The 24224-nt window shown below is 43.4% G+C and overlaps 1 protein-coding gene across 4 annotated transcripts in view; it reads right to left on the reverse strand.

The window, feature by feature from the left end:
• Window positions 1–9742: 9742 nt before the first annotated feature.
• Window positions 9743–24224, reverse strand: part of CLNK (cytokine dependent hematopoietic cell linker) — a 206379-nt gene continuing 191897 nt past the window's right edge. For 3 of the 4 annotated variants that reach the window (XM_084973845.1, XM_084973844.1, XM_021101016.2), the window contains 2 exons: window positions 21060–21215; window positions 10988–14092 (listed from right to left, as the gene is read on the reverse strand). In XM_084973845.1, coding sequence (XP_084829971.1) covers window positions 13946–14092; window positions 21060–21215 — 303 coding nt within the window. In that variant the 3' untranslated portion in view covers window positions 10988–13945. Of the gene's footprint in view, window positions 10034–10987; window positions 14093–21059; window positions 21216–24224 lie in introns of those variants that run through there. The other variant, XM_021101017.2, reaches the window with a different exon arrangement.

Consider the following 24224-nt stretch of genomic DNA (forward strand, 5'->3'; position numbering starts at 1 on the left):
AGTTCCCAGGCTAGGGGTCGAATCACAGGTATAGCTGCAAGCCTACACCAGAGCCACAGCAGCGTGGGATCCGAGCCGCGTCTGAAACATTCACTACAGTTCATGGCAACGCCAGATCCTTAACCCAGTGAGCAAGGCCAGGGATCAAACCCACATCCTCATGGATGCTAGTCAGAATCGTTTCCACTGTGCCACAACAGGAGCTCCCAGCTGTGGGCTTTTTTTATACAGCTTTTAATATGTTGAGGAAATGTCCTTCAATTCCTACTATATTGAGTGTTTTTATCATAAAAGTGTGTTAAAGCTTTTTGTGCATCAGTTGAAATGATCGTATGGGTTTTGTCCTTCATTCTGTTAATGTGGTCTCTTAGAATCAATGATTTTCGTATATTGAACAGTTTTGCATTTGAGTATAAAAACTGTTTGCTTGGTAGTGTATAATCCTTTTAAAGTGCTGTTGAATCAGTTTGGTAGAATTTTGCTGAAGATTATTGCATCAAAATTCATAGGGCTCTTGGTCTGAGTGTTTTTTTTTTTTTTTCTTTCACTTTTTCTTGTTGTGTCTTTGGTTTTGATATTAGAAAAAATCCTGGCCTCTTAGGTGAGTTTTGAAGTGCGTTTGTCTCTTCAATTGTTTGGAAAACTCTTACAAGTATTATTCCTTCTTGAAATGTTTGGGAGAATTCTCTAGTAAAGACATCTGATCTTGGGCTTTTCTTTGTCGAGAGAGGTTTTTGTTTTGTTTTGTTTTGGCTTTTTTCTGGTCACACCTATGGCATATGGAAATTCCCAGGCTAGGGGTCAAATTGGAGCTGTAGCTGCTGGCCTATGTCACAACCGCAACGCCAGATCCAAGTCGCATCTGCGACCTGACCTACACCACAGCTTGCAGCAATTCCGGATCCTTAACCCCCTGAAGAAGGCCAGGGATGGAACCCACATCCTCACGGATACTCTGTCGGGTTCTGAAGACACTGAGCCACAATGGGGACTCCCCAAAAGACTTCAGGTTTTAAGTTTGCAATAAAATTGAGAGGACGATGCAGAAATTCCCCTATGCCTCCCGCCCCGACACACATTGTCTCACTTGTTATCAGCATCGCTCACCAGAAGGATATATACTTTTTTTCCTCTTTCTTTCTTTTTTACTTTTTACCCAAAGCTGAACCTATGTTGACACACCATAATCACTCAGAGTCTATAGTTTACCTTAGGGCTCACTCTTGGCCTTGTACATTTTAAAGTTGGAGAAATGTATATAATTACCTGCATTCACTATTATAATATTATTTAGGGTATATTCATCACCTAAAAATCCTCTTTTCTCTTCCAATTCCTCTCCCTCCGCACCTCCTCACACCCCCAACTCTGCGATCTTTTTATTGTCTCTATAGTTTTGCCTATTCCAGAATGTCATACAATAGGAATCATATGATAGGCAGCCTTTTCAGATTGGCTCCCTGTGCTTAGTAATATACCCTTAACATTCTTCCACGTATTTTCATGGTCTGATAGCTCAGTTCTTTTTAGTGCTGTATAATATTCCATTTCCCAGATGGACCCCAGTTCATTTACCCATTTACCAACTGATGGCCATCTTGGTCATTTACACATTTTGGAAATTATGATTGAAGCTGCTATAAACATTTGTGTGTGAGGTTTGTGTGGACGTAAGTTTTCAGTTCCTTTGAGCAAATATCAAGGAGTGTGAGTGATGGATCATAGGGTAAGGGTAAGTTTAGTTTTATAAGAAACCGCCGACTGTCTTCCAAAGTGGCTGTACCATTTCGCATTCCTGCCAGCAGTGTATGAGAGTTCTTGTGGCTATATTTCTTCACCAGCCTTTGGTGTCATCAGTACTCCAGATTTTGGGCCATTCTAACAGGTTTGTAATGGTATCTCATTGTTTTAAATTGCTTTTCCCTTATGACATATGATGGGGAGCATCTGTTCACATGCTTATTTTTCAGCCAACTGTCTTCTTTCGTGAGGTATCTAAGAGTTTTGGTCCAGTTTTTAACAGGTTGTTTGTTGTCATAAGAAACGTTTGTTGAATTTTAAGAGTACTTTGTACATTTGGGATAACAATTCTTTATATCTTTTGCAAATATTTTCTCCCAGTCTGTGGTTTATCTTCTAATTCTCTGTGATTTTTGGTAAAGTTTGTTCTCTTTCTATTTCCCTGAGGTGTGAAGTTAGATTGTTGGTTTGTGTCCTTTCTTCTTTCAAAATATAATTGTTGGAGTTCCCGTCATGGCTCAGCAGTTAGTGAATCCAACTAGCATCCGTGAGGACTTGGGTTTGATCCCTGGCCTCACTCAGTGGGTTAAGGATCCGGTGTTGCCGAGAGCTGTGGTGTAGGTTGCAGACGTGGCTCAGATCCAGAGTTGCTGTGGCTGTGGCATAGGCCGGTGGCTACAGTTCCAATTCGACCCCTAGCCTGGGAACCTCCATATGCTGTGAGTGCGGCCTCTAAAAAGACAAAAAGACCAAAAAAAAAAAAAAAAAAAGGAAGTAATTGTTGATTGCTATAAATTTCATTCCTAGTACTGCTTCTGCTGCATCCAGGTGTTTTAGTGTGTTGTGTTTCTGTTTTCACTTGTCTCCAGATAATTTCTAAATTTCCTTGTGATTTCTTCTTTGACTATTATTTGTTTAATAAGAGTGGGGTGTTTAATGTCCATATATTTGCGTATTTTTCTGTTTTCCCTCCGTTATTGATCTCTAGTTTCAACCATTGCGGTTAGAAAAGATACTTTGTACGATTTTAATTTTCTAGCTTTATTTTGTGGCCTAACATATACTTCATCTTAGAGAATGTTTTATGTGCCTTGAGATGAATATGCAGTCTTTTGATGTTGGGTGCACTGTTCTGCCTTTGTCTCTGGGTTCAACTGGCCTAGAGTGTTGTTTAAGTTCTCTGTTTTCTCAGTGATCATCTGTCTGGTTGTTTGATCCATAACTAAAAATTGATTATTGGCACATCTACTATTATTGCTATTGCTCTCTGTTCCTCCCTTCAATTCGGTCAATGTTTGTTTCATGCGTTTGGAAGATCTATTAGGTATATACACAGATGTTTGTACGACGTTAGACAGAACAGAGAATTCCCCTAGAACCCACTCCCAAATACGTCTGTTGTGAAGAACTTTCATTAGTAAGACTGACATCTTACAAATGTATTCGTGCAATGAGTGAACCAATATCAATACATTATTATTAACTAAAGCCCATATCCACTTACATTTCTTTAGTTTTCGCCCCTTGTAATTTTTCTGTCCTAGTAACCAAGTCAGGATTCCTCATTGCACATATGTGTCGTTCCTTCTTAAGCTCTTAGAGACTGTGGCAGTTTCTCAGACTTCCCTTGTGTTTGATCTTCACCGTTTTGAGTACTGGCCAGGTCTTCGGAGGACTATTACTCACTTTGGGTTTGTCTGATACTTTCCTCATGATTAGACAGTGGCAATGGGGTTTCGGGAAAGACTGTCACAGAGACAAAATGCCGTCGGCACCATCTACCAAGGGTTCCTGCCATCCGAAGGACTTATCCCTGATGACGCTCAGTTGGATCGTCTGGCTGGAGTAATGGCGCTCAGATTTCCTCACTGTAAACTTACTCACGTTTCCCCCTCTTTTCCACACAGTACTCTTCGGAAGGCAGTTACTATGTACAGTCCACGCTTAAGGCACGGGGGGCAGTGGTCCACCTCCTTGAGGGAGAAGTATCTACGTAAATTATTTGGAATTCTTCTGTATCATTTATTTCTATTGCTATAAACTTAATATTTATTTTATACTTTTGATCGATCATAACCCAGTACAATAGTCTTTATTTTATTGCTCAAATTATGGCATTCAGGTGGATTCTGTGTTTTTTTGACATACCTCCATCATCGGACAGTTGTTTTGTGCACTTCTTTTCTGGCACTGCAAGATGCTACGGGCTCATCACATATGTTCCCTGCTCCAGCCCCACCATCAGCCATGTGTCCAGGGAGCCCTGATTCTGGAGAATAGTATTTGAAATCAAGATCTGGGCACTGGGTGTGCTAATTCGTATAAGGGTGTCATTGCTTCCAGGCTTTCTGAGTGAACAGAGCTTGGAACTACGTGTGCGTAGGTTAACATGTGTAGCATGTATGTCTAATTATTTCTGTATTTATCCATGTGTATCTATAGTAAGAATCAAAATATGAATTCATGTTGATAACTCCACTTCTAATGAAATGTTACATGGCCTTGTCCTTTTGTTTATCTGTTCTCTTCCACTTGAATAGTGAGAAGCCTGGCTCCCACCCACCACCTACCATCTATATACTTATTCATTCAATCCAGTGTGTATATATACATGTAACCACATAAGAAATAGTTTTGCCAGTTGGAGTACAATGCCGATGTACAATTCCTTTTGTTTGTAGTATTTTCGTCTCCATGCAGTTTCAAAATTACTTAGGTCAACAATTTTCTCCTCCCTGATTTGCTAATATTTTGCTGAGGAATTTTGTGTCTATGCTTGTGAGGCATATTAATCTATCATTTTCTTTCTTTATATTATCTGAGGCAGGCTCATTTGCTTGTTTGTTTATGATTGGGTTTATGGATTATAAAAATAGTTGAGAAGTGGTCCCTCTTCCTCTATTTTCTGAAAGAGTTTTTAAGTTTGGTCATTACTTTTTAAAATTTTTCCTACATGAATCCACAATGGTCCATAGGTTTTGTTTTGTTTTGTTTCTTTTTAGGGCTTTGCCTATAGCAAATGGAAGATCCCAGGCTAGGGAGAGAAGGTCGAATCAGAGCTACAGCTGCTAGTCCTCGCCACAGCCACGGCAATGTGGGATCCGAGCCGGGTCTGTTACCTACACCACAGCTCACGGCAATGCAGGATCCTTAACCCACTGAGCGAGGCCAGGGATCAAACCCACATCCTCATGGATACTAGTTGGGTTCGCTACAACTGAGCCATGACGGGAACTCCAGCAGAGTTTTATTTTGTATGGGAAAGTTTCTGATTTCCTTTAAAAGAAGTGCTATTCGGATTTTTAATTTCCTTTTTGAATTTGTCTTTTATCTGTGGAGGTTTGTCTTAACTGTATTGGAACAAATTGCTTCTGATATTTCTTTAATATCCTTTCAATATCTGTAGGATCGATCCAATGTGTTGTCTCTTCTTTTATTCTTTGATAGTAATTTGTGTGTTGTTTTACCTTTTAAAAATTATTTTAGCTAGACATTTATTAATTCTCTTAAATTTGAAAAAAGCCAGCTTTTGGCTTTGTTGGTTTTCTTTTCATGTTTTTTGTTTCCTTGACTTCTGATATTATCTTTATTATTTCCTTCTCTCTACTTACTCTGGGCTTAATTTATGCTTTTTTTACAGCCTAAAGTGAAAATTAGGCACTTGATTATGCACCTTTCACTTCTAATATAAGCATTTACGTCTTTAAAGCTATGTATGCTTATAGAAAACCATTATATTTAAAGGGTAGTTATATTCCTTAAATTTTGGCATGTTATGTTTCATTACCATTCATTTAGAAATATTTCTATATTTTTATCGTGTTTTCTTTTTTGGCCATGAGTGATTTAGAGATGTCTTGCTTAATTTCCAAATGTTTGGAGATTTTTCTAGATATCCTAGTGTTATATACTTCTAATTTAATTATTTTTACTTACTTTCTTTCTTGCTTGCTTGGTTGGTTGCTTTCTCTGTTCAGAAAAACCAATACTTTTCTAGTTCTTTAAAGAATATTAAAGTTGGAGAAGTTCCCGTCATGGCTCAGTGGTTAACGAATCTGACTAGCATCCATGAGGATGCAGGTTAGATCCCTGGCCTTGCTCAGTGGGTTAAGGATCCAGCGTTGCTGTGAGCTGTGGTGCATGTTGCAGATGTGGCTCCAGTCTGGCGTTGCTGTGGCTGTGGTGTAGACTGGCAGCTATAGCTTCGATTCGACCCCTAGCTTGGGAACTTCCGTATGCCTCAGGTGCAGCCCTAAAACACAAACAAAACAAAATAAAAGAATATTAAAGTTGTTTTAGGTCCCAGAATAAGTAGGTCCCACAATGTGTCTTGTGAAATGCTTTGTAAATAACAATTAACTCTAGTTGGTTGTTGATGTTGTTAACATCTTCTCTAGTTTTATTCTTTTTGCTGGCTTACTTTATCAGTTTCTAATATTTTCTAATACAATAAAGTTTCTAATTCTGTATTAAAATTTCCAACTATCCCTCTGATTTTGTCTGTTTTTTTCCCTTTAGTGTCTCAATTTTTACTTCTTAAACTTTTACTTAAATAGCATCTATTCATATTTCATGGATCGGTGTCTTATCTCTCTGATCATATCAACTATATTTCTCTTTTCTTTTTCTTCAGCATCCAAGATTATATTTGTCCCGGTAAGTTTTGTTTTTTCCTCATTTGTAAGTTTTGTTTAATGTCTTTCATATCTCCTCCAAGGTTTTGACTTTTCATATTTAAGAGTGAGGTGCAAAAATGCCAGCTGGAACTTGTATGCTTAGGCGTGGGGACTCAGGAGAGAGTGGGGATCAGGCTCTCTTTTGGGGGACCAGCACATGGCAGTGTTTGTGGTAGAATTATTCTGTCCTTTTGGATTGGGGGTTGTGATTCTCTCTGCTTCTCCTGAGAACCAAGTATTTAAAAAGGGTAAAGAGACAAAAAAAATTAAATAAATAAGTAAATAAAAAGGCTATGCGTTCTAAAAATCTGGAATGAAACTTTCACTTAAATCCTTTTTCCAGCATAGCACACACTTACCATGTTCTATATTGCTTGTATTTTCTGTTTTCTAAATATTTTCTGTAGGTGCATCTCTGGATGGCCACCAGGGTGAGAGAGGGAGAGCAGTCTGGCCGAGAAAGCCTCTGGTTTCCAGGCGAGGGATGTTGACTAACACTTACAATGACCATCAGTAAATCCCCTTTTCACCCCAGCCCTTTACCAGCATTTGGGGGTAACTCAGGACTCCAGGCTCTGAGCCTTTCCAGATTTTGGTGGTGACAACCAGATTGCTTCTTGCTGAGCTTCCTCGGGTAGGCTTACATTTTAGTTTTGTTTTATTTTATTTTGTTTTATTTTATTTTATTTTATTTTATTTTATTTTATTTTCTCAGCTACCATTTGTCCATTTAATTGCCTTCATCTGAAATTTTGTTGGCATCCTTCTTATTCTGTCATATTTTTTTCTATTCTTTTTATCCTAAGTTCTTGCCTTTTCAATTCCCTTATTGTCACTATGGTGGAGTTTCCTGAGGGAGCAAAGATAAGTACATATTTAGTCGTGTTTTAATGGGAAGTCTCACTGCAGGGGGTACATGTATTTTGTATTTTGCTAACGATTATGAAATTGCTTTTCAAAATGCTGCACTGATTCATGTATGTTTTGAGTGGGTCTCAGCCTATCTATAGTGATGCTATTGGCTAGAAATGGCAGAGGGCACTCAACTGGGCTACTTCTAGTGAGCATCAGGGACATTTTCGAGCTAAAGCCACTGTGGAGGCTGGAGCAGCCCTTGTGGTTCTTATAGTGGTGACAAAACACATCTCAGCAACAACCATCAAGGACCTTTGAAAAAACACGGTTTATTGCTCACAAATCCAGGAGGGATCCTCTCTCTGCCTTTATTGAGGTTGACAGTGGGAGGCCAGGGGTTTCGAGGTTGTGCTCTTTATTGGTGAAATTAAAACTTAAGAGCTGGAATTAAACCACAGGAAGGGAAGAGCAAGTGGTCCGTCCGAACAGTTAGTTATCTAGGTCAACCAGAGCTTTCCAGAAAGGGGAACTCAAGGGGAAGGCAGCCTGGCTCTTTATCTAGTTGTGTAGCGGGTGGTGTGTTTTTTCAGGACAGACGTCCTTGAAATGGACCCACACTTAATGTCAGGCACTTGCATTACAGTCAAGAAAGCCAGTGTCAGGTACACTACAGCGTCACAACCAGTAGTTGAAATCTCCCCCAAACAACTTAATAAATCAACTGCCTTTTCCCAGAGATGCTGCCTCTATTGTGTTTGCTTATCCATTCACTGCTTCCCTAGGGAGGAGAATGACCTAGAACAGTGCCCTAAGATAAGAGTGCTCAGGAATAGACTGACAAGGTTTTTGTACTTGCAAAGCTTGTGGTCTAGGACCATCCTTTAACTTTGCTGCCATCTCCCCCGGCAGTGTTCCCTGACTGCACCCTCCCCACGCATCCCGTCCTACCAGTGCAAGGGTGGCACAAGGCAGAGGATGGCTAAATCTAGTCTTCTGCTTTGCATTGCGTGGGTGTCTCGCCTGCCACAAGGGATTGTCTCAGGGATTAGGTCTTTTTCACCTTTATCTCCGAAATGGAGCACGGAAGAGTACTCGTATGTCAAAATTGTTCTAGAATTTGTGTCATAAGTTTACTGTAAATGTGATTTCAAAAGGGCTTTGGGGATAGTGAAGCACAAATCAAACAAAATTAAACTATATTTTTGAGTTTATTTTAATATTCTGTAACAGATATATTATGAACTTTAATTACACATCTGCTTTCATTTACGTTAGTACAGCTGTCATGTGTGTGCAAAAAAAAAAAAGAGTAAATGTTTTTAGCTAGAACAAATATTACTACTCAGGATAAAAAAGTACATGCACAAATATAGTGCTGATCATGTATTACACCGACTGTCTTATTAAAAATATGCGCACGTCTTTGTCTTTCTGGCTCATTTCACTCAGTATGAGATTCTCTAGTTCCACAACTTAGAATAGATTTACAAGGAGATCCTGCTGAATAGCATTGAGAACTATGTCTAGATACTCATGTTGCAACAGAAGAAAGGGTGGGGGAAAATGTAATTGTAATGTATACATGTAAGGATAACCTGACCCCCTTGCTGTACAGTGGGAAAATAAAAAAAATTATTAAAAAAATATGCGCACGTATACACACAACAATGAAATAAACTTGACAACAGGGTAAAATTTGATTCCTCTATAGCAATCTGCACAGAAGATTTAATTGATTTCAGCTATGACGTGGTTACTCAAACACATGTACAACACCCCAAAGAGGGGGCATTTTCCAAGTAAGTTGAGGAAATTTTTAAATTTTCTGGCTCAAAATTTTTAAAAGTCAATTCATATGAACTTCATCAAAATATCTAACATTGGCCTCGCTCACAAGCACTTGGTGATAAGTGTTAAGGAAATACAACCAAGTATGGGAAAGCAACTTTAGTTATCTTCTTTTTTTTTCTTTCTTTCTCTTTTTAGGGCCGCACCTGCAGCACATGGAGATTCCCAGGCTAGGGGCTGAATTGGAGCTATAGCCACTGGCCTACGCCATGACCACAGCAACGCCAGATCTGAGCGGCATCTGTGACCTACACCACAGCTCTCAGCAAGGCCCCATCCTTAACCAACTGAGCGAGGCCAGTGATCGAACCTGCATCCTCACGGACGCTAGTCAGCTTCATTTCCGCTGAGCCATGATGGGAATTCCCAACTTCAGTTATCTTATTTATTGTATACTTATTTGTTTTCTGTTTCTCCCGCTGAAATCACTGCTATTATCCTAACATCTACAAGAATGCCTAGCAACGAATACATATGCAGTACACAAAAAGGTGCTTAAAATGAGATTTTATTAAATACAAGGAACATATAAACTGATCCAGAGCGGAAATTATATAGTCAAAAAGAAATATGAATGAAGAGGTGCTATAATCAGAAAGTTCCACTACTATATTGAGGCTAGCTTTTTTTTTTTTTTGTCTTTTTGCCTTTTCTAGGGCCATTCCTGCAGCATACGGAGATTCCCAGGCTAGGGGTCGAATCGGAGCTGTGGCCTCCAGCCTACACCACAGCCACAGCAACGCGGGATCTGAGCTGCATCTGCAACCTACAGCACAGCTCATGGCAACGCCGGATCCTTAACCCCTGAGCAAGGCCAGGGATTGAACCTACAACCTCATGGTTCCTAGTCGGATTTGTTAACCTCTGAGCCACGCAGGGAACTCCGAGGCTAGTTTTCAGGTGGTACTTTACAACTGAAAATGAAATAACAATTGAAGAAAGATTAAAGCTCTTTGGAATTCAGGCATGCCAAGCCCAAATAATTGAACTTTCAATTACAGATCCAATGATCATCTAGACACTCAATAGAAAAATTGCGTATGGAGACCTTAGCTCCAGCCCCAAGTATGTCACTCGAAGAATTTGGCCAAGGGGACATAGTTTCTTCAATTATAAAATGAGTTTAGAATACCTGCCCCCTGCATTCTTTACAGAACGGTTGTAAGAATCAAGTACAATTGAAATGTATATATCCCTATTCTTCAGGAATCTATTACAAGCAAAATGTCCTTCCTACAATTAACACTGAAAATCAGAATGTCACTGTGGCAGGAACAGAGGGGGGTCCCTTGAGGTGGATCTCCCTTGGAAGAAGAACTTGCTGATCAAAAAATTATTTTTCAGCTTCCAGCTGCAGCATCTGTGGGGTCTCCCAGAGCATTTGAATGAAGGTCATGTTTTTTTCCTGGGCAGCCTTTGGCAGTGACTCAGCATGGCGATGTCCTAAGACCTGGCCATATTCCTACACAACACGAGGCTCTCCCTATGGGAAATCTTGGCTCTGGATCTTACCAGTGGGCTGGGGGCTGCCGGAGACCCTTCCAGAGCTGCATCTCCGTCTCTTGCATTTCCTGCTCATTCCTCCCTCCTTCCCGCTTCCTCTCACAGGTGTCAGACCAACATCATACCCTGAAGGCTCTCCCACTACCCCTGTTTCTTCTTCCCTTGATCTTTCTTAGGCACTGCTTCCCATAAATGTTTGCACTTTTTTTTTTTTGGATCTTTGTAGGGCTACACCTGCGGCAATAGGAAGTTCCCAGGCTCGGGGTCGAATCAGATCCGTAGCTATCAGCCTACGTCACAGCCACAGCAACCCTACATCTGAGCCGAGTCTGTGACCTACGCCACATCTCACGACAACAGGGCATGGGATCCTTAAACCCACTGAGCGAGGCCAGGGATGGAACCTGCATCCTCATGGATCCTAGTTGGGTTCGTTACCCTGGAGTCACAGCAGGAAGTCCAGTGTTTGCGCTTCTAACTCCTGTCTTGGCATTTGAGTTCTAGAAGACTCACCTAACATGGCCTGCAAATCCCAGTCCTTTGACGCAACCTCTGTCATTATTATCAATGTCATATTTCTTTCCAGAGATTTTCATATGTGTAATTATTGTGGGCATTTTATTCCAGGATGGCTCTATCTCTTCTTCCTTGTAGCATCGTCTCATGTGTTTATGAAGAAGAGGGAGGTGACAAAGTGTTTTTGGAAACATAAGCCTCATGCTGTGCTGACCACAAACTGATGACCATTGATTTTAACATCAACACTTGGGGAGACTCAAACATTTCTTGAGAACACAGCAATGGATGGCTCTGCCCCAGGGAGATGTGAATCCGAGTTACCTGGAATCTTTCAATAGCTTTTTAGGGGGAGGGTCAGAGTCCTCCTGCACACAAGCCTGTGTCCTCTCTGTGGAGTCTGTGTCCATGCTGGCCCCGGTTTGCTGAAGTCCATTTGATAGTGACCACTAACCATACTGCCTTCAGCTCTGAGCAGTGTGCTTCTCAGCAGCCAAGCTCCAATTTAGACACTTTTTTGGGGGTCTTTTTAGGGCTGCACCCACAGCATATGGAAGTTCCCAGGCTGGGGGTCCAAAGGGAGCTGCAGCTGCTGGCCTACAGCACAGCCATAGCAACGCGAGATCTGAGCTGTGTCTTCGACCTGCACCACAACTCACGGCAATGCTGGATCCTTAACCACTGAGCAAGGCCAGGGGTGGAACCCATGCACTAATGAATACTACAGGTTCGTTATGGCTGAGCCACAAGGGGAACTCCCAATTTAGACACTCTTGTCTCTTGGTTTCTATGTTTTCCTGCACAGGTGAGCTTTAAGATAGACTCAGGTGGGTGTGAAGAGTCCCAACTTTACAAGGAGCTTGATCAAGCAGCCCTGATCTCATTTAGAGGCATCATTTCACAGTGACCCTGTATCTCGCCTTCTAATTCTTTTCAGCTTTACCTCTGCATTAAAACAACAATTACATAAATACTCCATGTATTTCACATGGAAGCTTTGGTAACATTTGAGGTCATTGTGTACTATTAATTTCTATCAGGACTCGCTCTCTCTGTTTTTGGCCATGTCCATGACATGGAAGTTCCTGGGCCAGGGAATGAACCCACGTGCTTGTGCCACAACTGTGGCAACACAGGATCGATCCTTAACCTGCTGAACCACAGGGGAACTTCGTTTTAAAAAAAGTATTTGGAGTTCCTGCTGTGGCTCTGTGGGTTAAGAACCTGACATAGTGTCCGTGATGATTTGGGTTTGATCCCTGGCCTTGCTCAGTGGGTTAAGGATCTGGCATTGCCACAAGATGTGGCATAGGTCTAAGATGCAGCTCAGATCTGGTGTGGCTGTGGCTGTGGTATAGGCGGGTAGCTGCAGCTCTGATTCAACCCCTAGGCTGGGAACTTCCATATGCTGCAGGTACAGCCCTAAAAAGGAAAAAAAAAAAAAAATTTACCCCACTTCAAGAGTTTATTTATTCATATATTTTAACATGGCTAAATCTGCATTTTCAAATTGTTTCTCTCTGTCTCTTTTAAACTTAGCTTTTTAACTTAATTATAAAATCCCTAGGGCAGAAAATGTATGTGTGTGTGCTTGGATGTAACTAGGCAAAAAAATGGATAAAAATCTGGGGTCTCTTCTTATGCTGAGGAAGATCAATAAGGTCTTTGAGCCTGTTTCCTCATCTGTGCTGTAAAACAGGAATAAAATGTAATCCTCTTAGCTTCGAGAGGGAACAGTATCACTACCCATGCGATGTTCCTGCGAGATACCAGCACTAACTGGGGGGCAGGTCTTCTTTTCCTTCGAATGAAGTCCACAGTTGGAATTAAAATATATATTATACATACATTCACTCAGACTTAAGGTCCCCTTACTATGGAATCTTAGTATGAATTTGGTAAGATTCCTTACTTGCTAAGATTCCTTACTCCCTTTCTATGGGTTTGCTAATCCCCTTGGGCTTAAAGCTACTCTAAACAGAGTAGGCTGGAGATGATCCGATGGCCATTTCACAACATATTAAAAGCTTTTTTTTTTTGGTCTTTTTGTCTTTTTTAGGGCCACACCCATGGCACATGGAGGTTCCCAGGCTAGGGGTCTAATTGGAGCTGCAGCCGCCGGCCTACGCCAGAGACACAGCAACGCCGGATCCTTAACCCACTGAGCAAGGCCAGGGATCGAACCCACAACCTCATGGTTTCTAGTCAGATTCGCCAACCACTGAGCCACGATGGGAACTCCTCCTAAAAGCATTTTTGATTCCTGTCCTTCAAGTGATATTCACAAGGGATAGTCACAAGTGATCTGTTTTTCTATACTGCATCCTTCCCTATAATTGAATTTCCAGAATTACAAGAGGGCTAACATCCACCAACACCTTCAGCATAAGGAATCATGAAAACATTGTAAATTCCCAAGTCCAAATGGCTTTGAAATAAAGAAAGGCAGCAGCGGGTCCCATAAAGAGCAGAGATCTGGGACTCTGACTTGGACCTGCCATGTGCTGGCTGCAAACACTGAAGCAAACGCTTCTTGTCAGTCTTGCAGCTCATCTGTAACATAAGCATCATGAACACGCTTATGGCTTTTTCTTTAGAAGATATGTTTTAAAAGCCAGCTTTAATTTTTACATCTGATAAATATTTCGTCTGCAGTCTGAGCTTTTGAAACCATGGTTGAAAGTTTTTTCCTTCTACGAAGTCAAAGCAGCAATCCCTTAAAGCCACAGAAAACAATCTTCTGAAATAAAGGAAAAAAATGATTGAGGCATTGGATCCACCGACCTGAAGCTGAGACAAAGGCCAGGCTACCAAGGCGAAAAGTGTCTGTCGAGAGGGAGGGGCTGAGTCAGGTAACACTGTTCCCTGTGGATCCCGGTTTTATCCTTCCCGTCAACGAGTATGATAGGAAAATACTTGTAGTGTTCGATGATGTCCTCCACCGAATTAAACTTCTGAAACACAGAAAGTTAATGAAAATGTAGGTACCTTTGTGTCTGCAGGTTCAAGTACAGCTTGAGATGCTTCGTTTTACTTAGGGAAGAGGTGAACGCATTGGACATTTTTGGAGACTGTACAGATGTAACAGAAAGTGTTTTTTTTTTTTTTGCTTTTTAGGTCATGTCTGGCATATGGAAGTTTCCAGGCTAGGGGTCTAATTGGAGCTTGGACCTACACCACAGCCACAGCAACACTGGATCCGCGATGCAGCTGCAACCTACACCACAGCTCACGGCAACCCCAGATCCTTAACCCACTGATTGAGGCCAGGGATTGAACCTGCATCCTCATGGATAGTAGTCAGTTTCGTTTCCACTGTACCACAACGGGAACTCCCAGAAAGTGATTTTTTAAAAAGGGTATGGCTGAGAAGCTCTTGAAAAGTGAGTGATAAGATTGATAAGATAACGGGGGCAACCCAAAGGGAGCCCTCTGCAGCTCTTGAAGCTTCCCACCCACTAGAAACAGGTCACTGGTCAAGCTCCACTCCGCAGTTACCGTAAGTTCCTACTTACCGTAAGCAGTTTAGGAGCAGTCATCACATAGCAGTCAGCCACGGAGAATCCCTGGTGCCACCCTTACCTTGCCCCCAACTGGGACAAACCAACACGTAGAGAAGGTCAAGGCCTGACCTTCACTTTGTAAACTGGTGGGAAAGACCCGAGGGAAACCTCCCTCCTGGACACCCCTTTGGTTCTAGCACATTCCAGGGTGAGCAGAAGGTGTGCTGATGACCACCAGGCTGCTGGTGGTTCTTAGCCAATGTAGCTTCCTTCCCTAAGCTTCTTATGAAATAACAGCAGATCCTTAGCCTTGGCTGTTTCTAGAGATGTGCAGATAAAGTGCTGGGGTGATTTAATGGAAATAAGATGATTTCACTGTAGGGGATACAGGAAGTGGCCTGTTGCAGATACAGACTTGAAATGGGCTACATATTCTGGGTGAGTCCAGTGAAGTGGACAGCTGGGTTTAAAGACACTAAGAGCACAGGAATGAGTGTCAAAGACAGGTGTTAAGAACAGGTGGGCACAGACTGTAATTCTTCTTTTCTTTTTCTTTCTAGGGCCGCACCTGTGGCCTACAGAAGTTCCCAGGCTGGGGGTCAAATTGGAACTTTGACGGCTGGCCTACACCACAGCTACCACATTGCTGGATCCCAGTCGCATCTGCCCCCTACATTGCACCTTTCAGCATCATTGGATCCTTAACCCACTGAGTGAGGCCAGGGATTGAACCTGCATCCTCATGGATACTAGGTCATGTGCTTAACCCACTGAGCCACAGTGGGAACTCCAGACAGTAATTCTGATTGGCTGAGTTCAGCTAGGTTCTGGAAAGGGGCTACTGGGAGATAATCAGGAAGAGAGAGTTTGCCAGATCTGTGTTTTGTAACTTAGGGCAGCATTTCAAGGTGAGCAGGGCAAGAAGAACGACCTTCCCTGAAGAGCCAAGGAAACTGCAGCTCAGAGTGGGTAGTGACTTACTCAGAGGTCACACAGCCGGGGGCAGCGCCAGGAACACCATCTGGTTTTTCTGGATGCCCATCAGTTCTTTCCTTGATGCAGCCTTGCCTGTGAGCCCAGTGTTCCCACAGAGCAGGGTCACGATGACGCAGCCTGAAGAAGGAGCTGCGGTGGGGACGACTTTGATCCTCTATAGTTCTGCACACTCCACCCTCTGCCCAGCACCCCCCAGCACAGCAGCGTTTGCAGGCATCAGGGATATTCACAGGGGATGAGACAGTCAAGGTCCCTGTCCTCACCAGATTCACACACTGGCTTCAGGTGGCGGCAGACACAAAATAAGTCCCTACCCAAAGAGACCATTTCATTGAGGGATAATGTGCTGTGGAAATCATCAATTTGGGGCTTGAGAACCTGGCCAAGACTCCCCGGGGGTCTTCCATGACCCGACATGGACCGGTTCCTGGATCTGCTCGACTCCTGTTCTTCCTGGGAACTGAGTCAACGATACTCTCCCTTAAGCTCAGTGAGTTGGGTTTTGTCTTTTCACAGAAAGAATCCTGATTAGCTGGATAAGTGACTTGCCCCTTAGAGCCTGTTACTGGATCTGTGGCAGAGTCTTCAATGAGATCACCTATCCGTCCACCCCGAGCAGGTACACAGTCAGTACTAGCCCCTACCTGATGACCAACAGGGAGAGTAATTGCTCTGCGACAGTAGCTGTAAGTGAAGCGCTACGGAGCCCAGATGCCTGAGATCCAAGGGGAGGTTATGCTCTCTGCCTCCATTTCTCTACGAACGGTGATGCTGATGTCAACTGGAGGTTGGCATCTGCCATCTGCCTCTGCATGGCTGGAATCTTGAGCCACTGCAGCTGCCAACCCTCCACAGCCCCTGGAAGGAGCGCAGGGTGGAGATCAGGTGTGGGGACTCTGAGCGCTGGGAAAACTGGCAAAGCAGGTCTTCAGATCTTTTCAGGGGAAGATTTTATGAGCCCAGTGCTTGCATCTCCTCCTATTTACAAAAGCACGAAAATCCTTCACGGTGGAGTTCCCATAGTGGCTCAGCAGAAACGAATCTGATTAGCATCCATGAGGACGCAGGTTTGATCCCTGACCTCGCTCAGTGGGTTAAGGATCCTGCACTGCTGTGGCTGTGGTGTAGGCCAGCAGCTACAGCTCCAATTTGACCCTTAGCCCGGGAACGTCTGTATGCTGCTGGTGCAGCCCTAAAAAGCAGCAGGAACCTTCCATAAAATGTGTGCTTGGTTGCCTCTTCCTCCCCCTTCACCCAAATTCCAAGTATCCTGGCCTTCCTCCCTACCGCTCCGGAGCGGTTTCTCAGAGCTAGCTACCTCTGAAACGCTGCCTCCCAGCATTTCAGAGGACGCTGCTATCGTCCTCATTTTGCCTCAAATAAAACTTAACTGTCAACTCTTAGGTTGTGCATATTTTTTGAAGGCGACATAACATGAGGACCTACCTCTGAGGCCCCTTGTGAGGGTTAGTCGAGTTGACACATACACAACATTTAGAAGAAAGCTCTGTATACAGTGAGTGCTCAGAAGATGTCAGTCAGTGCCATGACCTCCTCCCTTCCAAGTTCACCAAGAACATGGTCCAAGAGCCAAAGTCGCCGGAGAAATGGATAGATTCTCACTGCAAAGCCTTTAGGGAGGAAGGCGTTTTTATATTTCACTTCCAGGCATAAACTAAGGACAGAGCTTTCTTTCTCCTTCGTCATACTTGACCGAACAAAAAGTGATTTACAAAAGAGACTTTCCAGGCAGAACGCTTTTGGAAACCCACGAGGCACAAAGGAAATCCTTTTTCCTGGATTAATCCTCAGAGGGAAAATGCTTGCTTTGCAATCTCATTCCTCTTTTCTTTAGGGTGACCCCCAAATAATGAATTCAGTACTAATTGTCTTGATCATCTACTACGTGGATGACATTTTATGTGAAATTGTAATTTTAACAAGTGGTAGAATGTGAGCAAGGCCAGAGCAACAAATCATTGTATCGTGTCTTATGATTGACTTGTAGTATAATTGATATATTACTCTAAATATACTTCTTTAAAAAGATTATAATTAAGTTCTTTTATTTTAAATTATTGTTTTCAGGAAGGCAGAAAATGCCATCCTCATTTTAGATCTTAAAGTTTCTTTAAACCTTTGGTGGTTGCCCGAAATACCAACTGTAGGCAATGTTTCATGGCTAGAAAGGTAAAGAAAAGAAAAGAGAGAAAAAAGAGGAAGAGAGATAGATGCAAAGAGAGAAGGAGAGAGAAGCACAGGGGAAGTGAGAAATAAACTCATTCGTTAATTGTCTCTGTCTCCTAGTCTTTAAACTTTATCAGGTAAAGGTCTATCATAATTTTCAGCATCTTATTACAAACATTTGCAGGACAAGAAGTCTGATTGCAATCACTCCCTTCTATGAGCTGCCAAGGAAATGCTGACAGATGTGATTTCTGGAACTTGGAAGCTGGTGAAGCTTTGCAGGGTTAGTGGGCAGGTGCCTCGCTGACTGGTCCAGGGCTGGCATTCTATCAGGTGCTAAATATTCCCATCTCCTCCCTGCTTAGGTGCACGCATAGATGCGCACAGATAAACAGGGTCTCTCCTGGAGGACAGGACTCTACCTTACTCGGCTCTCTGACCCCAGAATGGAGCCCTGGATCTAGGATAAGGTAGGCACGAAATTAATGCTTGGCCCCAAATCGAGCAAATGAGAGAGGTGGACTGAATGGTGGCCCCACCCCAAATACGCCCTGTCCTCATTCCTGGAATCTGTGAATACCACCTTCCAAGCAAAAAAGCAAGTATGACTTTATGTGACAAAAGTAAAGATTAGGGAGTTCCTGTGGTGGCTCCATAGACATGAATCTGACTAGTATCTATGAGGATGCAGGTTTGATCCCTGGCCTTGCTCAGTGGGTTAAGGCTCCCGCATTGCTGTGAGCTGCAGTGTAGGTCACAGAAGCGGCTCGTTATCCCGGATCTTGAGTGGCTGTGGCGTAGGCAGGCAGCTGTAGCCAGGTTCAACCCCTTAGCCTGGGAACTTCCATATGCTCTGCGTGCAAAAAAGTTGGGATTAAGTCTAGACTTGAAAAGAACATCTACATTTGAAGACACAAAAGCCCAGAGAAGTTAAGTGACTATCTTGAGCTTGGTATGTAGTGTAAGGTGAGGAATCTTGAACTCTCACTGAGTCTCTCCTTCCCTCCCTCCCCCTTCCTCCCCCTCCCTCCCCCTTCCTCCCTCCTTAGGAGTGGAAAGCAGCCTCTCCTGGCCTCCGCGCCACCTGTGTGTCTCTAGCCATTTACTTAAATTTCTAAGCTTGTTTCGCTACGTGGAAGGTAGGAACAGCTGTTACATCAAAGAGCGGTTGAGAGTCAGAATAATACCGATAGACCAATTCTAGCATAAACACAGCAAAAACCAATCTCCTTTCCCCTTTCTGATTTATTTATAAAGGAATTAACGAAAGCTTTGATTCACTCTTCCGCCTGGCCGCCTATCAGCAGATGCGGCCCGGAGGCGGGCATGCGCAGTGCAGCACTAGAGGCCGTGACTGAGCTCCCGTTCCACGTGGGGACAAACCCACCTACCGGCTCCTCACGCTAACAGATGTCCTCGGGAACTGCTGCTGCAGAGGGAGAGCTGCGCTGAGGAGGGAGGGAGGGTGGCAGTAACATAGGATTGGCTCAGTGGAGGCTTCTTTTATTTTTTTGTCTTTTTTAGGGCCGTGCCCTTGGCATACGGAATTTCTCCGGCTAGGGGTTCAATCGGAGCTGCAGCAGCTGGTCTACACCACAGCCACAGGGACTTGGGATCTGGGCCACGTCTGTGACCTCTACCACAGCTCAGGGCAACCTGGATCCCAGACCCACTGAGCGAGGCCAGGGATGCTGGTTGGATTCATTTCCACTGCACCACAATGGGCACTCCCACTGAAGGCATCTGGACAGGCAGAGCTTAGACGTGTTTTACAGAATGAGTTTTCTTTTCTTTTTTCTTTTTTCCTGTTTATCTGTAAAATTTTATTTCTTTTTAAAAAAAAGAGAGGGAGAAAGAGCAAGAAGGGATCTGAAGCAATTTTTTAAAGTTAGCTTTTGTTCATTTGGTGGGATGCACAGAAAAGATTTCTTGAACCGTCTCCTGTTATATCCCAGAATTTAAACATTATCTAGGAGTTCCTGTCATGGCTCAGTGGTTAATGAACCCGACTAGTATCCATGAGGATGCGGGTTCAATCCCTGGCCTTGCTCAGTGGGTTAAGGATCCGGTTAAGGCTGGCAGCTACAGCTCTGATTCGACCCCTAGCCTGGGAACCTCCATATGCCACAGGTGTGGCCCTAAAAAGACAAAAGACAAAAAATAAAATAAAATAATAAAAATTATCCATGGTATAACCCTTTAAATAGATCACTAATTAAGAATACAGCATGCCTCACTGAGAGATCAGGCAGAATTTTGTCCTACTATCTAGGACTGAATCCAATGTATCATTTAAGTACATAATTTATTTAGAGGCACTTCTCAGTTTATTTAACTGAGAGATATCATATTTCATTCATGCCCATATGTAAAAATAACTTTCAGTAAGAATGTGACGTTATCTGTCCTATAGTCTTTTACCCTACCATTTTAATTCTTAAGACAGCTCTTCTGAGGGCTCTTAGACCAGTCAAATGACAGAAGAGAAAAATAAGTGGTTCTTATAAACCCAGAAGACAACATCAACTGAAAGTCTTCTAAAGAAAAATTACCATATCATGACAGTCTTATTCCACACAACTGTCCACCTACCGTAAACGGAGTACAATGAAAAAAAAATTCACAAATCTCAAGATAACCCTGCTGTCCACCTGCCATAAATGGAATACAATAGGAAAACATTTCGCAATCTCGAGATAACCCTGCTGTCCACCTGCCACAGATGGAATAGACAATAGAAAAAACATCCACAAATCTCGAGATAACCCTGCTGTCCACCCGCCATAAATGGAATACAACAGGAAAAACTTTCACAATCTTCAGATAACCCTGCTGACAAGGAATGAAACATTTAAAGGACAAATAATTGGCAAAACTATTTCTCGCATGTTGGCCATTCTTACTGCAGTAGTATTTTTAATGGAAGACACATAAGGATTCAAAACAATGCCTCTCCTAGCTGATACAGAATGAGTTTTCTTGAAGGGGCAACGCAGAATAAAGGGTGCCTGCAAGGGTGAGAATTGGCTGCGGGTCCATGAGCCGCAGTGTAAGAAGGGAGGCCTGCAGAAGGGGCTGGAAGGATTAGGTCACATTCTCTACCAGCAGGGCGGTTTCTTTTCTCCGGTCCCGCACTCTTGTGGGTATGGGGTGACTTGGCCGGCATCCCCCAAAGCTCCCCTATCCTTGTCCTTAGGAAGCCATTGGAAAAGTGAAGCTGTCGGGTTACACCCACCTCGTCTCCTCGGAGTCCGGTCCCCAGGGCAAACTGCTGATTCCTCTCCAGGAAGCGGATCTTCACATTGTAGACCTTGTTCCCGTGAAACACCACCAGCACGTAGGGCTCGGCCCGGGACTTGGTGGAACAGTCTCGGACCAAGAACGTGCCATCCTGAAGCAAAAGGCAGGACGGGGATGCTGTCAGGCATGATAATAATAATCCACCCTCCCCGACGTGAGCAGAGTGGCGCGTGTGTGCGTGGGATTCCCAAATGGCTTTTGGCTAAACCAGTGTTCTTTATTCGATTTTAATTCAGCAAGTGTTTATGGAGGGTTAGGATGTCTAAGGGTTCTTGTTATTTTCTGAGAAGTGCCCCAGCCAGATCACAGCACCCCCTTCTTCTAAATCTTCCAACATCCCCTGCTGTCCTCAGCGTCATGCCAACAACCGCAGCATGACGCGCATGGATAAATGCACCGCCTCTCCTGTGGTTTTAGCCTGCGGCACTCCGGTGTCGTCTCCCGGCCCTGGATGGTGGCGCCGGTCAAGCCACCATTCCTCAGCTTTTGCACAAGCCACCCCCTCGGCATGGAGTAGCCCCCCTCCCCGCTGGGGGGCTGCCCTTCACCTGTGGGTGTTCACACATTTCCCGTTCTGTTGATGCTCAGGTTATTCTAGAGATCGTGGGAGCCCCCGCAGGCTTTGAGCAGAAGCTCTGATCATTCTAACTGGGTCAATACAGGACTAGGGGTCCCAAAAGAGATGGGGGACTTCAAGGTCATTGGTATCAAAGTGAGTGGAAAGACTGATGAGGGAGAAGAAAATCGAGCTGGGGCAGAGGTGAAAGGAAGCTAGGGCAAGGAAGAGACAGGAGGCCATGTCTCGGGGATAGACGGAGACCCAGAGGCATCAGTGTCACCGACGCCCAGGGGTGGACAGCGAGGGTTTCCAAAGGCAGGCCAACAGTGTGAAATGGTCTGAGGGCTGTGAGTGGGCAGACCGTAAGTCTAATACAAAATAATCAGGCACACTCTGGGGAGTGGCTCAGCATGGAGGTCTGGGCATAAAAGGCTAAGAAATGGAGCAATCCTTCTAACCATCAGCTCTCATACAAGGCTTGGTTTTGTGGCTACACGTGTCATTTATATGATGAAACAGACCGAACATCTGTAATTGCCTAGATTCTTGTATGGATGGTTATAAATAATATATAAAGACTAGACCCGGGGATCCCTTTGTGGTGCAGTGGGTTAATGATCTGGTGGTGTCACTGAAATGGCATAGGTTCAATCCCTGGCCTTGGAACTTCCACCTGCCTCAGGCATGGGCAAAAAAAAAAAAAAAAAAAGATTCATAGGGCACACAGGAAACTCAGGGAACACTACTCAGCCATTCTGTAATAATCTACGTGGGCTATATGGGAAAAGAATCTGAAAAAGAATGGATATGTGTATATGAACTGAATCTCTTTGCTGTACACCTGAAACTTACACAACATTGTAAATCAAATATACTTCAATATAAAATAAAAATGAAAGTAAAGAAAGAATAGATCTAATTAGGCATATGCAGCACTTACTAACTATATGCTTTATATAGGTATTATATGCAATCATTTATATTTATAATAACTATCATATATCTCTATAGACTTTCATATATATGTAACTAATATTTATAGATATTTATAATAATGTTTATAGTACTCTGTACTACTATAAATATATTAAATGGATAACTACTGCTATAAAACTATAGTGATATTATGATGATGCTGGCAGCCAAGGTTTATTGAAAATTGCCCTCAAGATGTCAAGCATTTTTCCATACATTTCATTTGGTCTTCACATATAATTTGAGGAGGTATTTTATCCCAATTTTACAGGTAATGGAATTAGGGTCTCATTGTCTAAGTGGATTCCCTAATGGGTCACAGCTAATCAATGGATTACCTAAAAGTCAAGGCCAAATTCTTGCTCTAACTATACCAACCTCCAAGTACATAAAGTGGGATTGAGGAATTTTCTGGTATCTGTTCTGCCAGAAACATTTGGCTGTAATTAAAGCCTTAAGACTCAAGCACAGAACATTGGGGAGAGGCAGCCAAGACACAGGGCCAGTTTTGGGGTTTACCATCTGAAATGCTGCAAAGAGTGTTACAATGAATCTGGGCAGTCCCACCATTTGAATTAAATTATCTTACGTAAATGGGAAACACGTTTTGACAAAACTGAGACAAGCGAAATAGGAAAACAGGAAGTCGTTCAACTGCGATTGTTTTCTCAATGCTGTTTTGGGAGGAGGCAGAGACACAGCAGGGGAGGGAAGGAGTGTTGAGAATGCCCCAGTGTTGCTGGAAGGACGTTGTGTGACACATACATGGCCCTTGTAGCACCATCCACACAGGGGCTCCTGGAAGCAGGTCTTCCATGAGCCATTTATTCCACTGGGAAAGAGGCTCAGGGAGTGTGACCGCTGATTAGCCAAGAAGAGGCAGGGGTGGGGCTGGGCACCACTTTGCCACCCATCCAACCCAGCAGAGATCAGCGTGGGTGGGAATCCCCAGGAAGAGGCAGGGCACCACGCCCGCCACCTACGACTCCCCTTCTAGAATGTAAAGAGGCAGCTATAAGAGGCAGCTGTGAATTTGTGAAAAGAGCGTTGATCTTGAGTACAGGTTCTGCCACCTTCTCTACCTTGTGACTGAGACCCTGACTTAGCCTCAGTTTCCTCATCTGGAGAATGAGATGGTTTCATTAATTCCTAATCTGTTCATGATACTTTGTTAGCAGCTGCATGGATTTCCCGCTGTTGCTATAACAGTTTCCTCTGAATTTTGTGGACTGAAACACACATTTACTCTCTTACAGTTCTAGGGGCTGAAGTCTGACGTGGGTCTTGCTGGGCTAAAATCAAGTTGTTGGCAGGGCTGTGTTCCTTCTAGAGATTCTAGGGGAAAATGCATTTCCTTGCCTTTTCCAGCCTCTAGAAGCCACCACCAGTGCTTACTTGTGCTCCTCTCTGTCTGACTCTGACTTATCTTATAGGGACCCTGGTGACTACACCACTAAACTCTCCCAGATAATCCAGAATCATTTCCCAATCTCAAGATTCCTAACTAAATCACACCTGCAAATTCCTTTTCCATATGAGGTGACATAGTCACAGGTTTAGGGGATT

The sequence above is a fragment of the Sus scrofa genome, chromosome 8 (genome assembly GCF_054392235.1).
Source record: "Sus scrofa isolate SSC_HxYL_T2T_F1_AM1 chromosome 8, Sscrofa_HxYL_maternal_Yorkshire_Landrace_v2.0, whole genome shotgun sequence".
NCBI lineage: Eukaryota > Metazoa > Chordata > Mammalia > Artiodactyla > Suidae > Sus > Sus scrofa.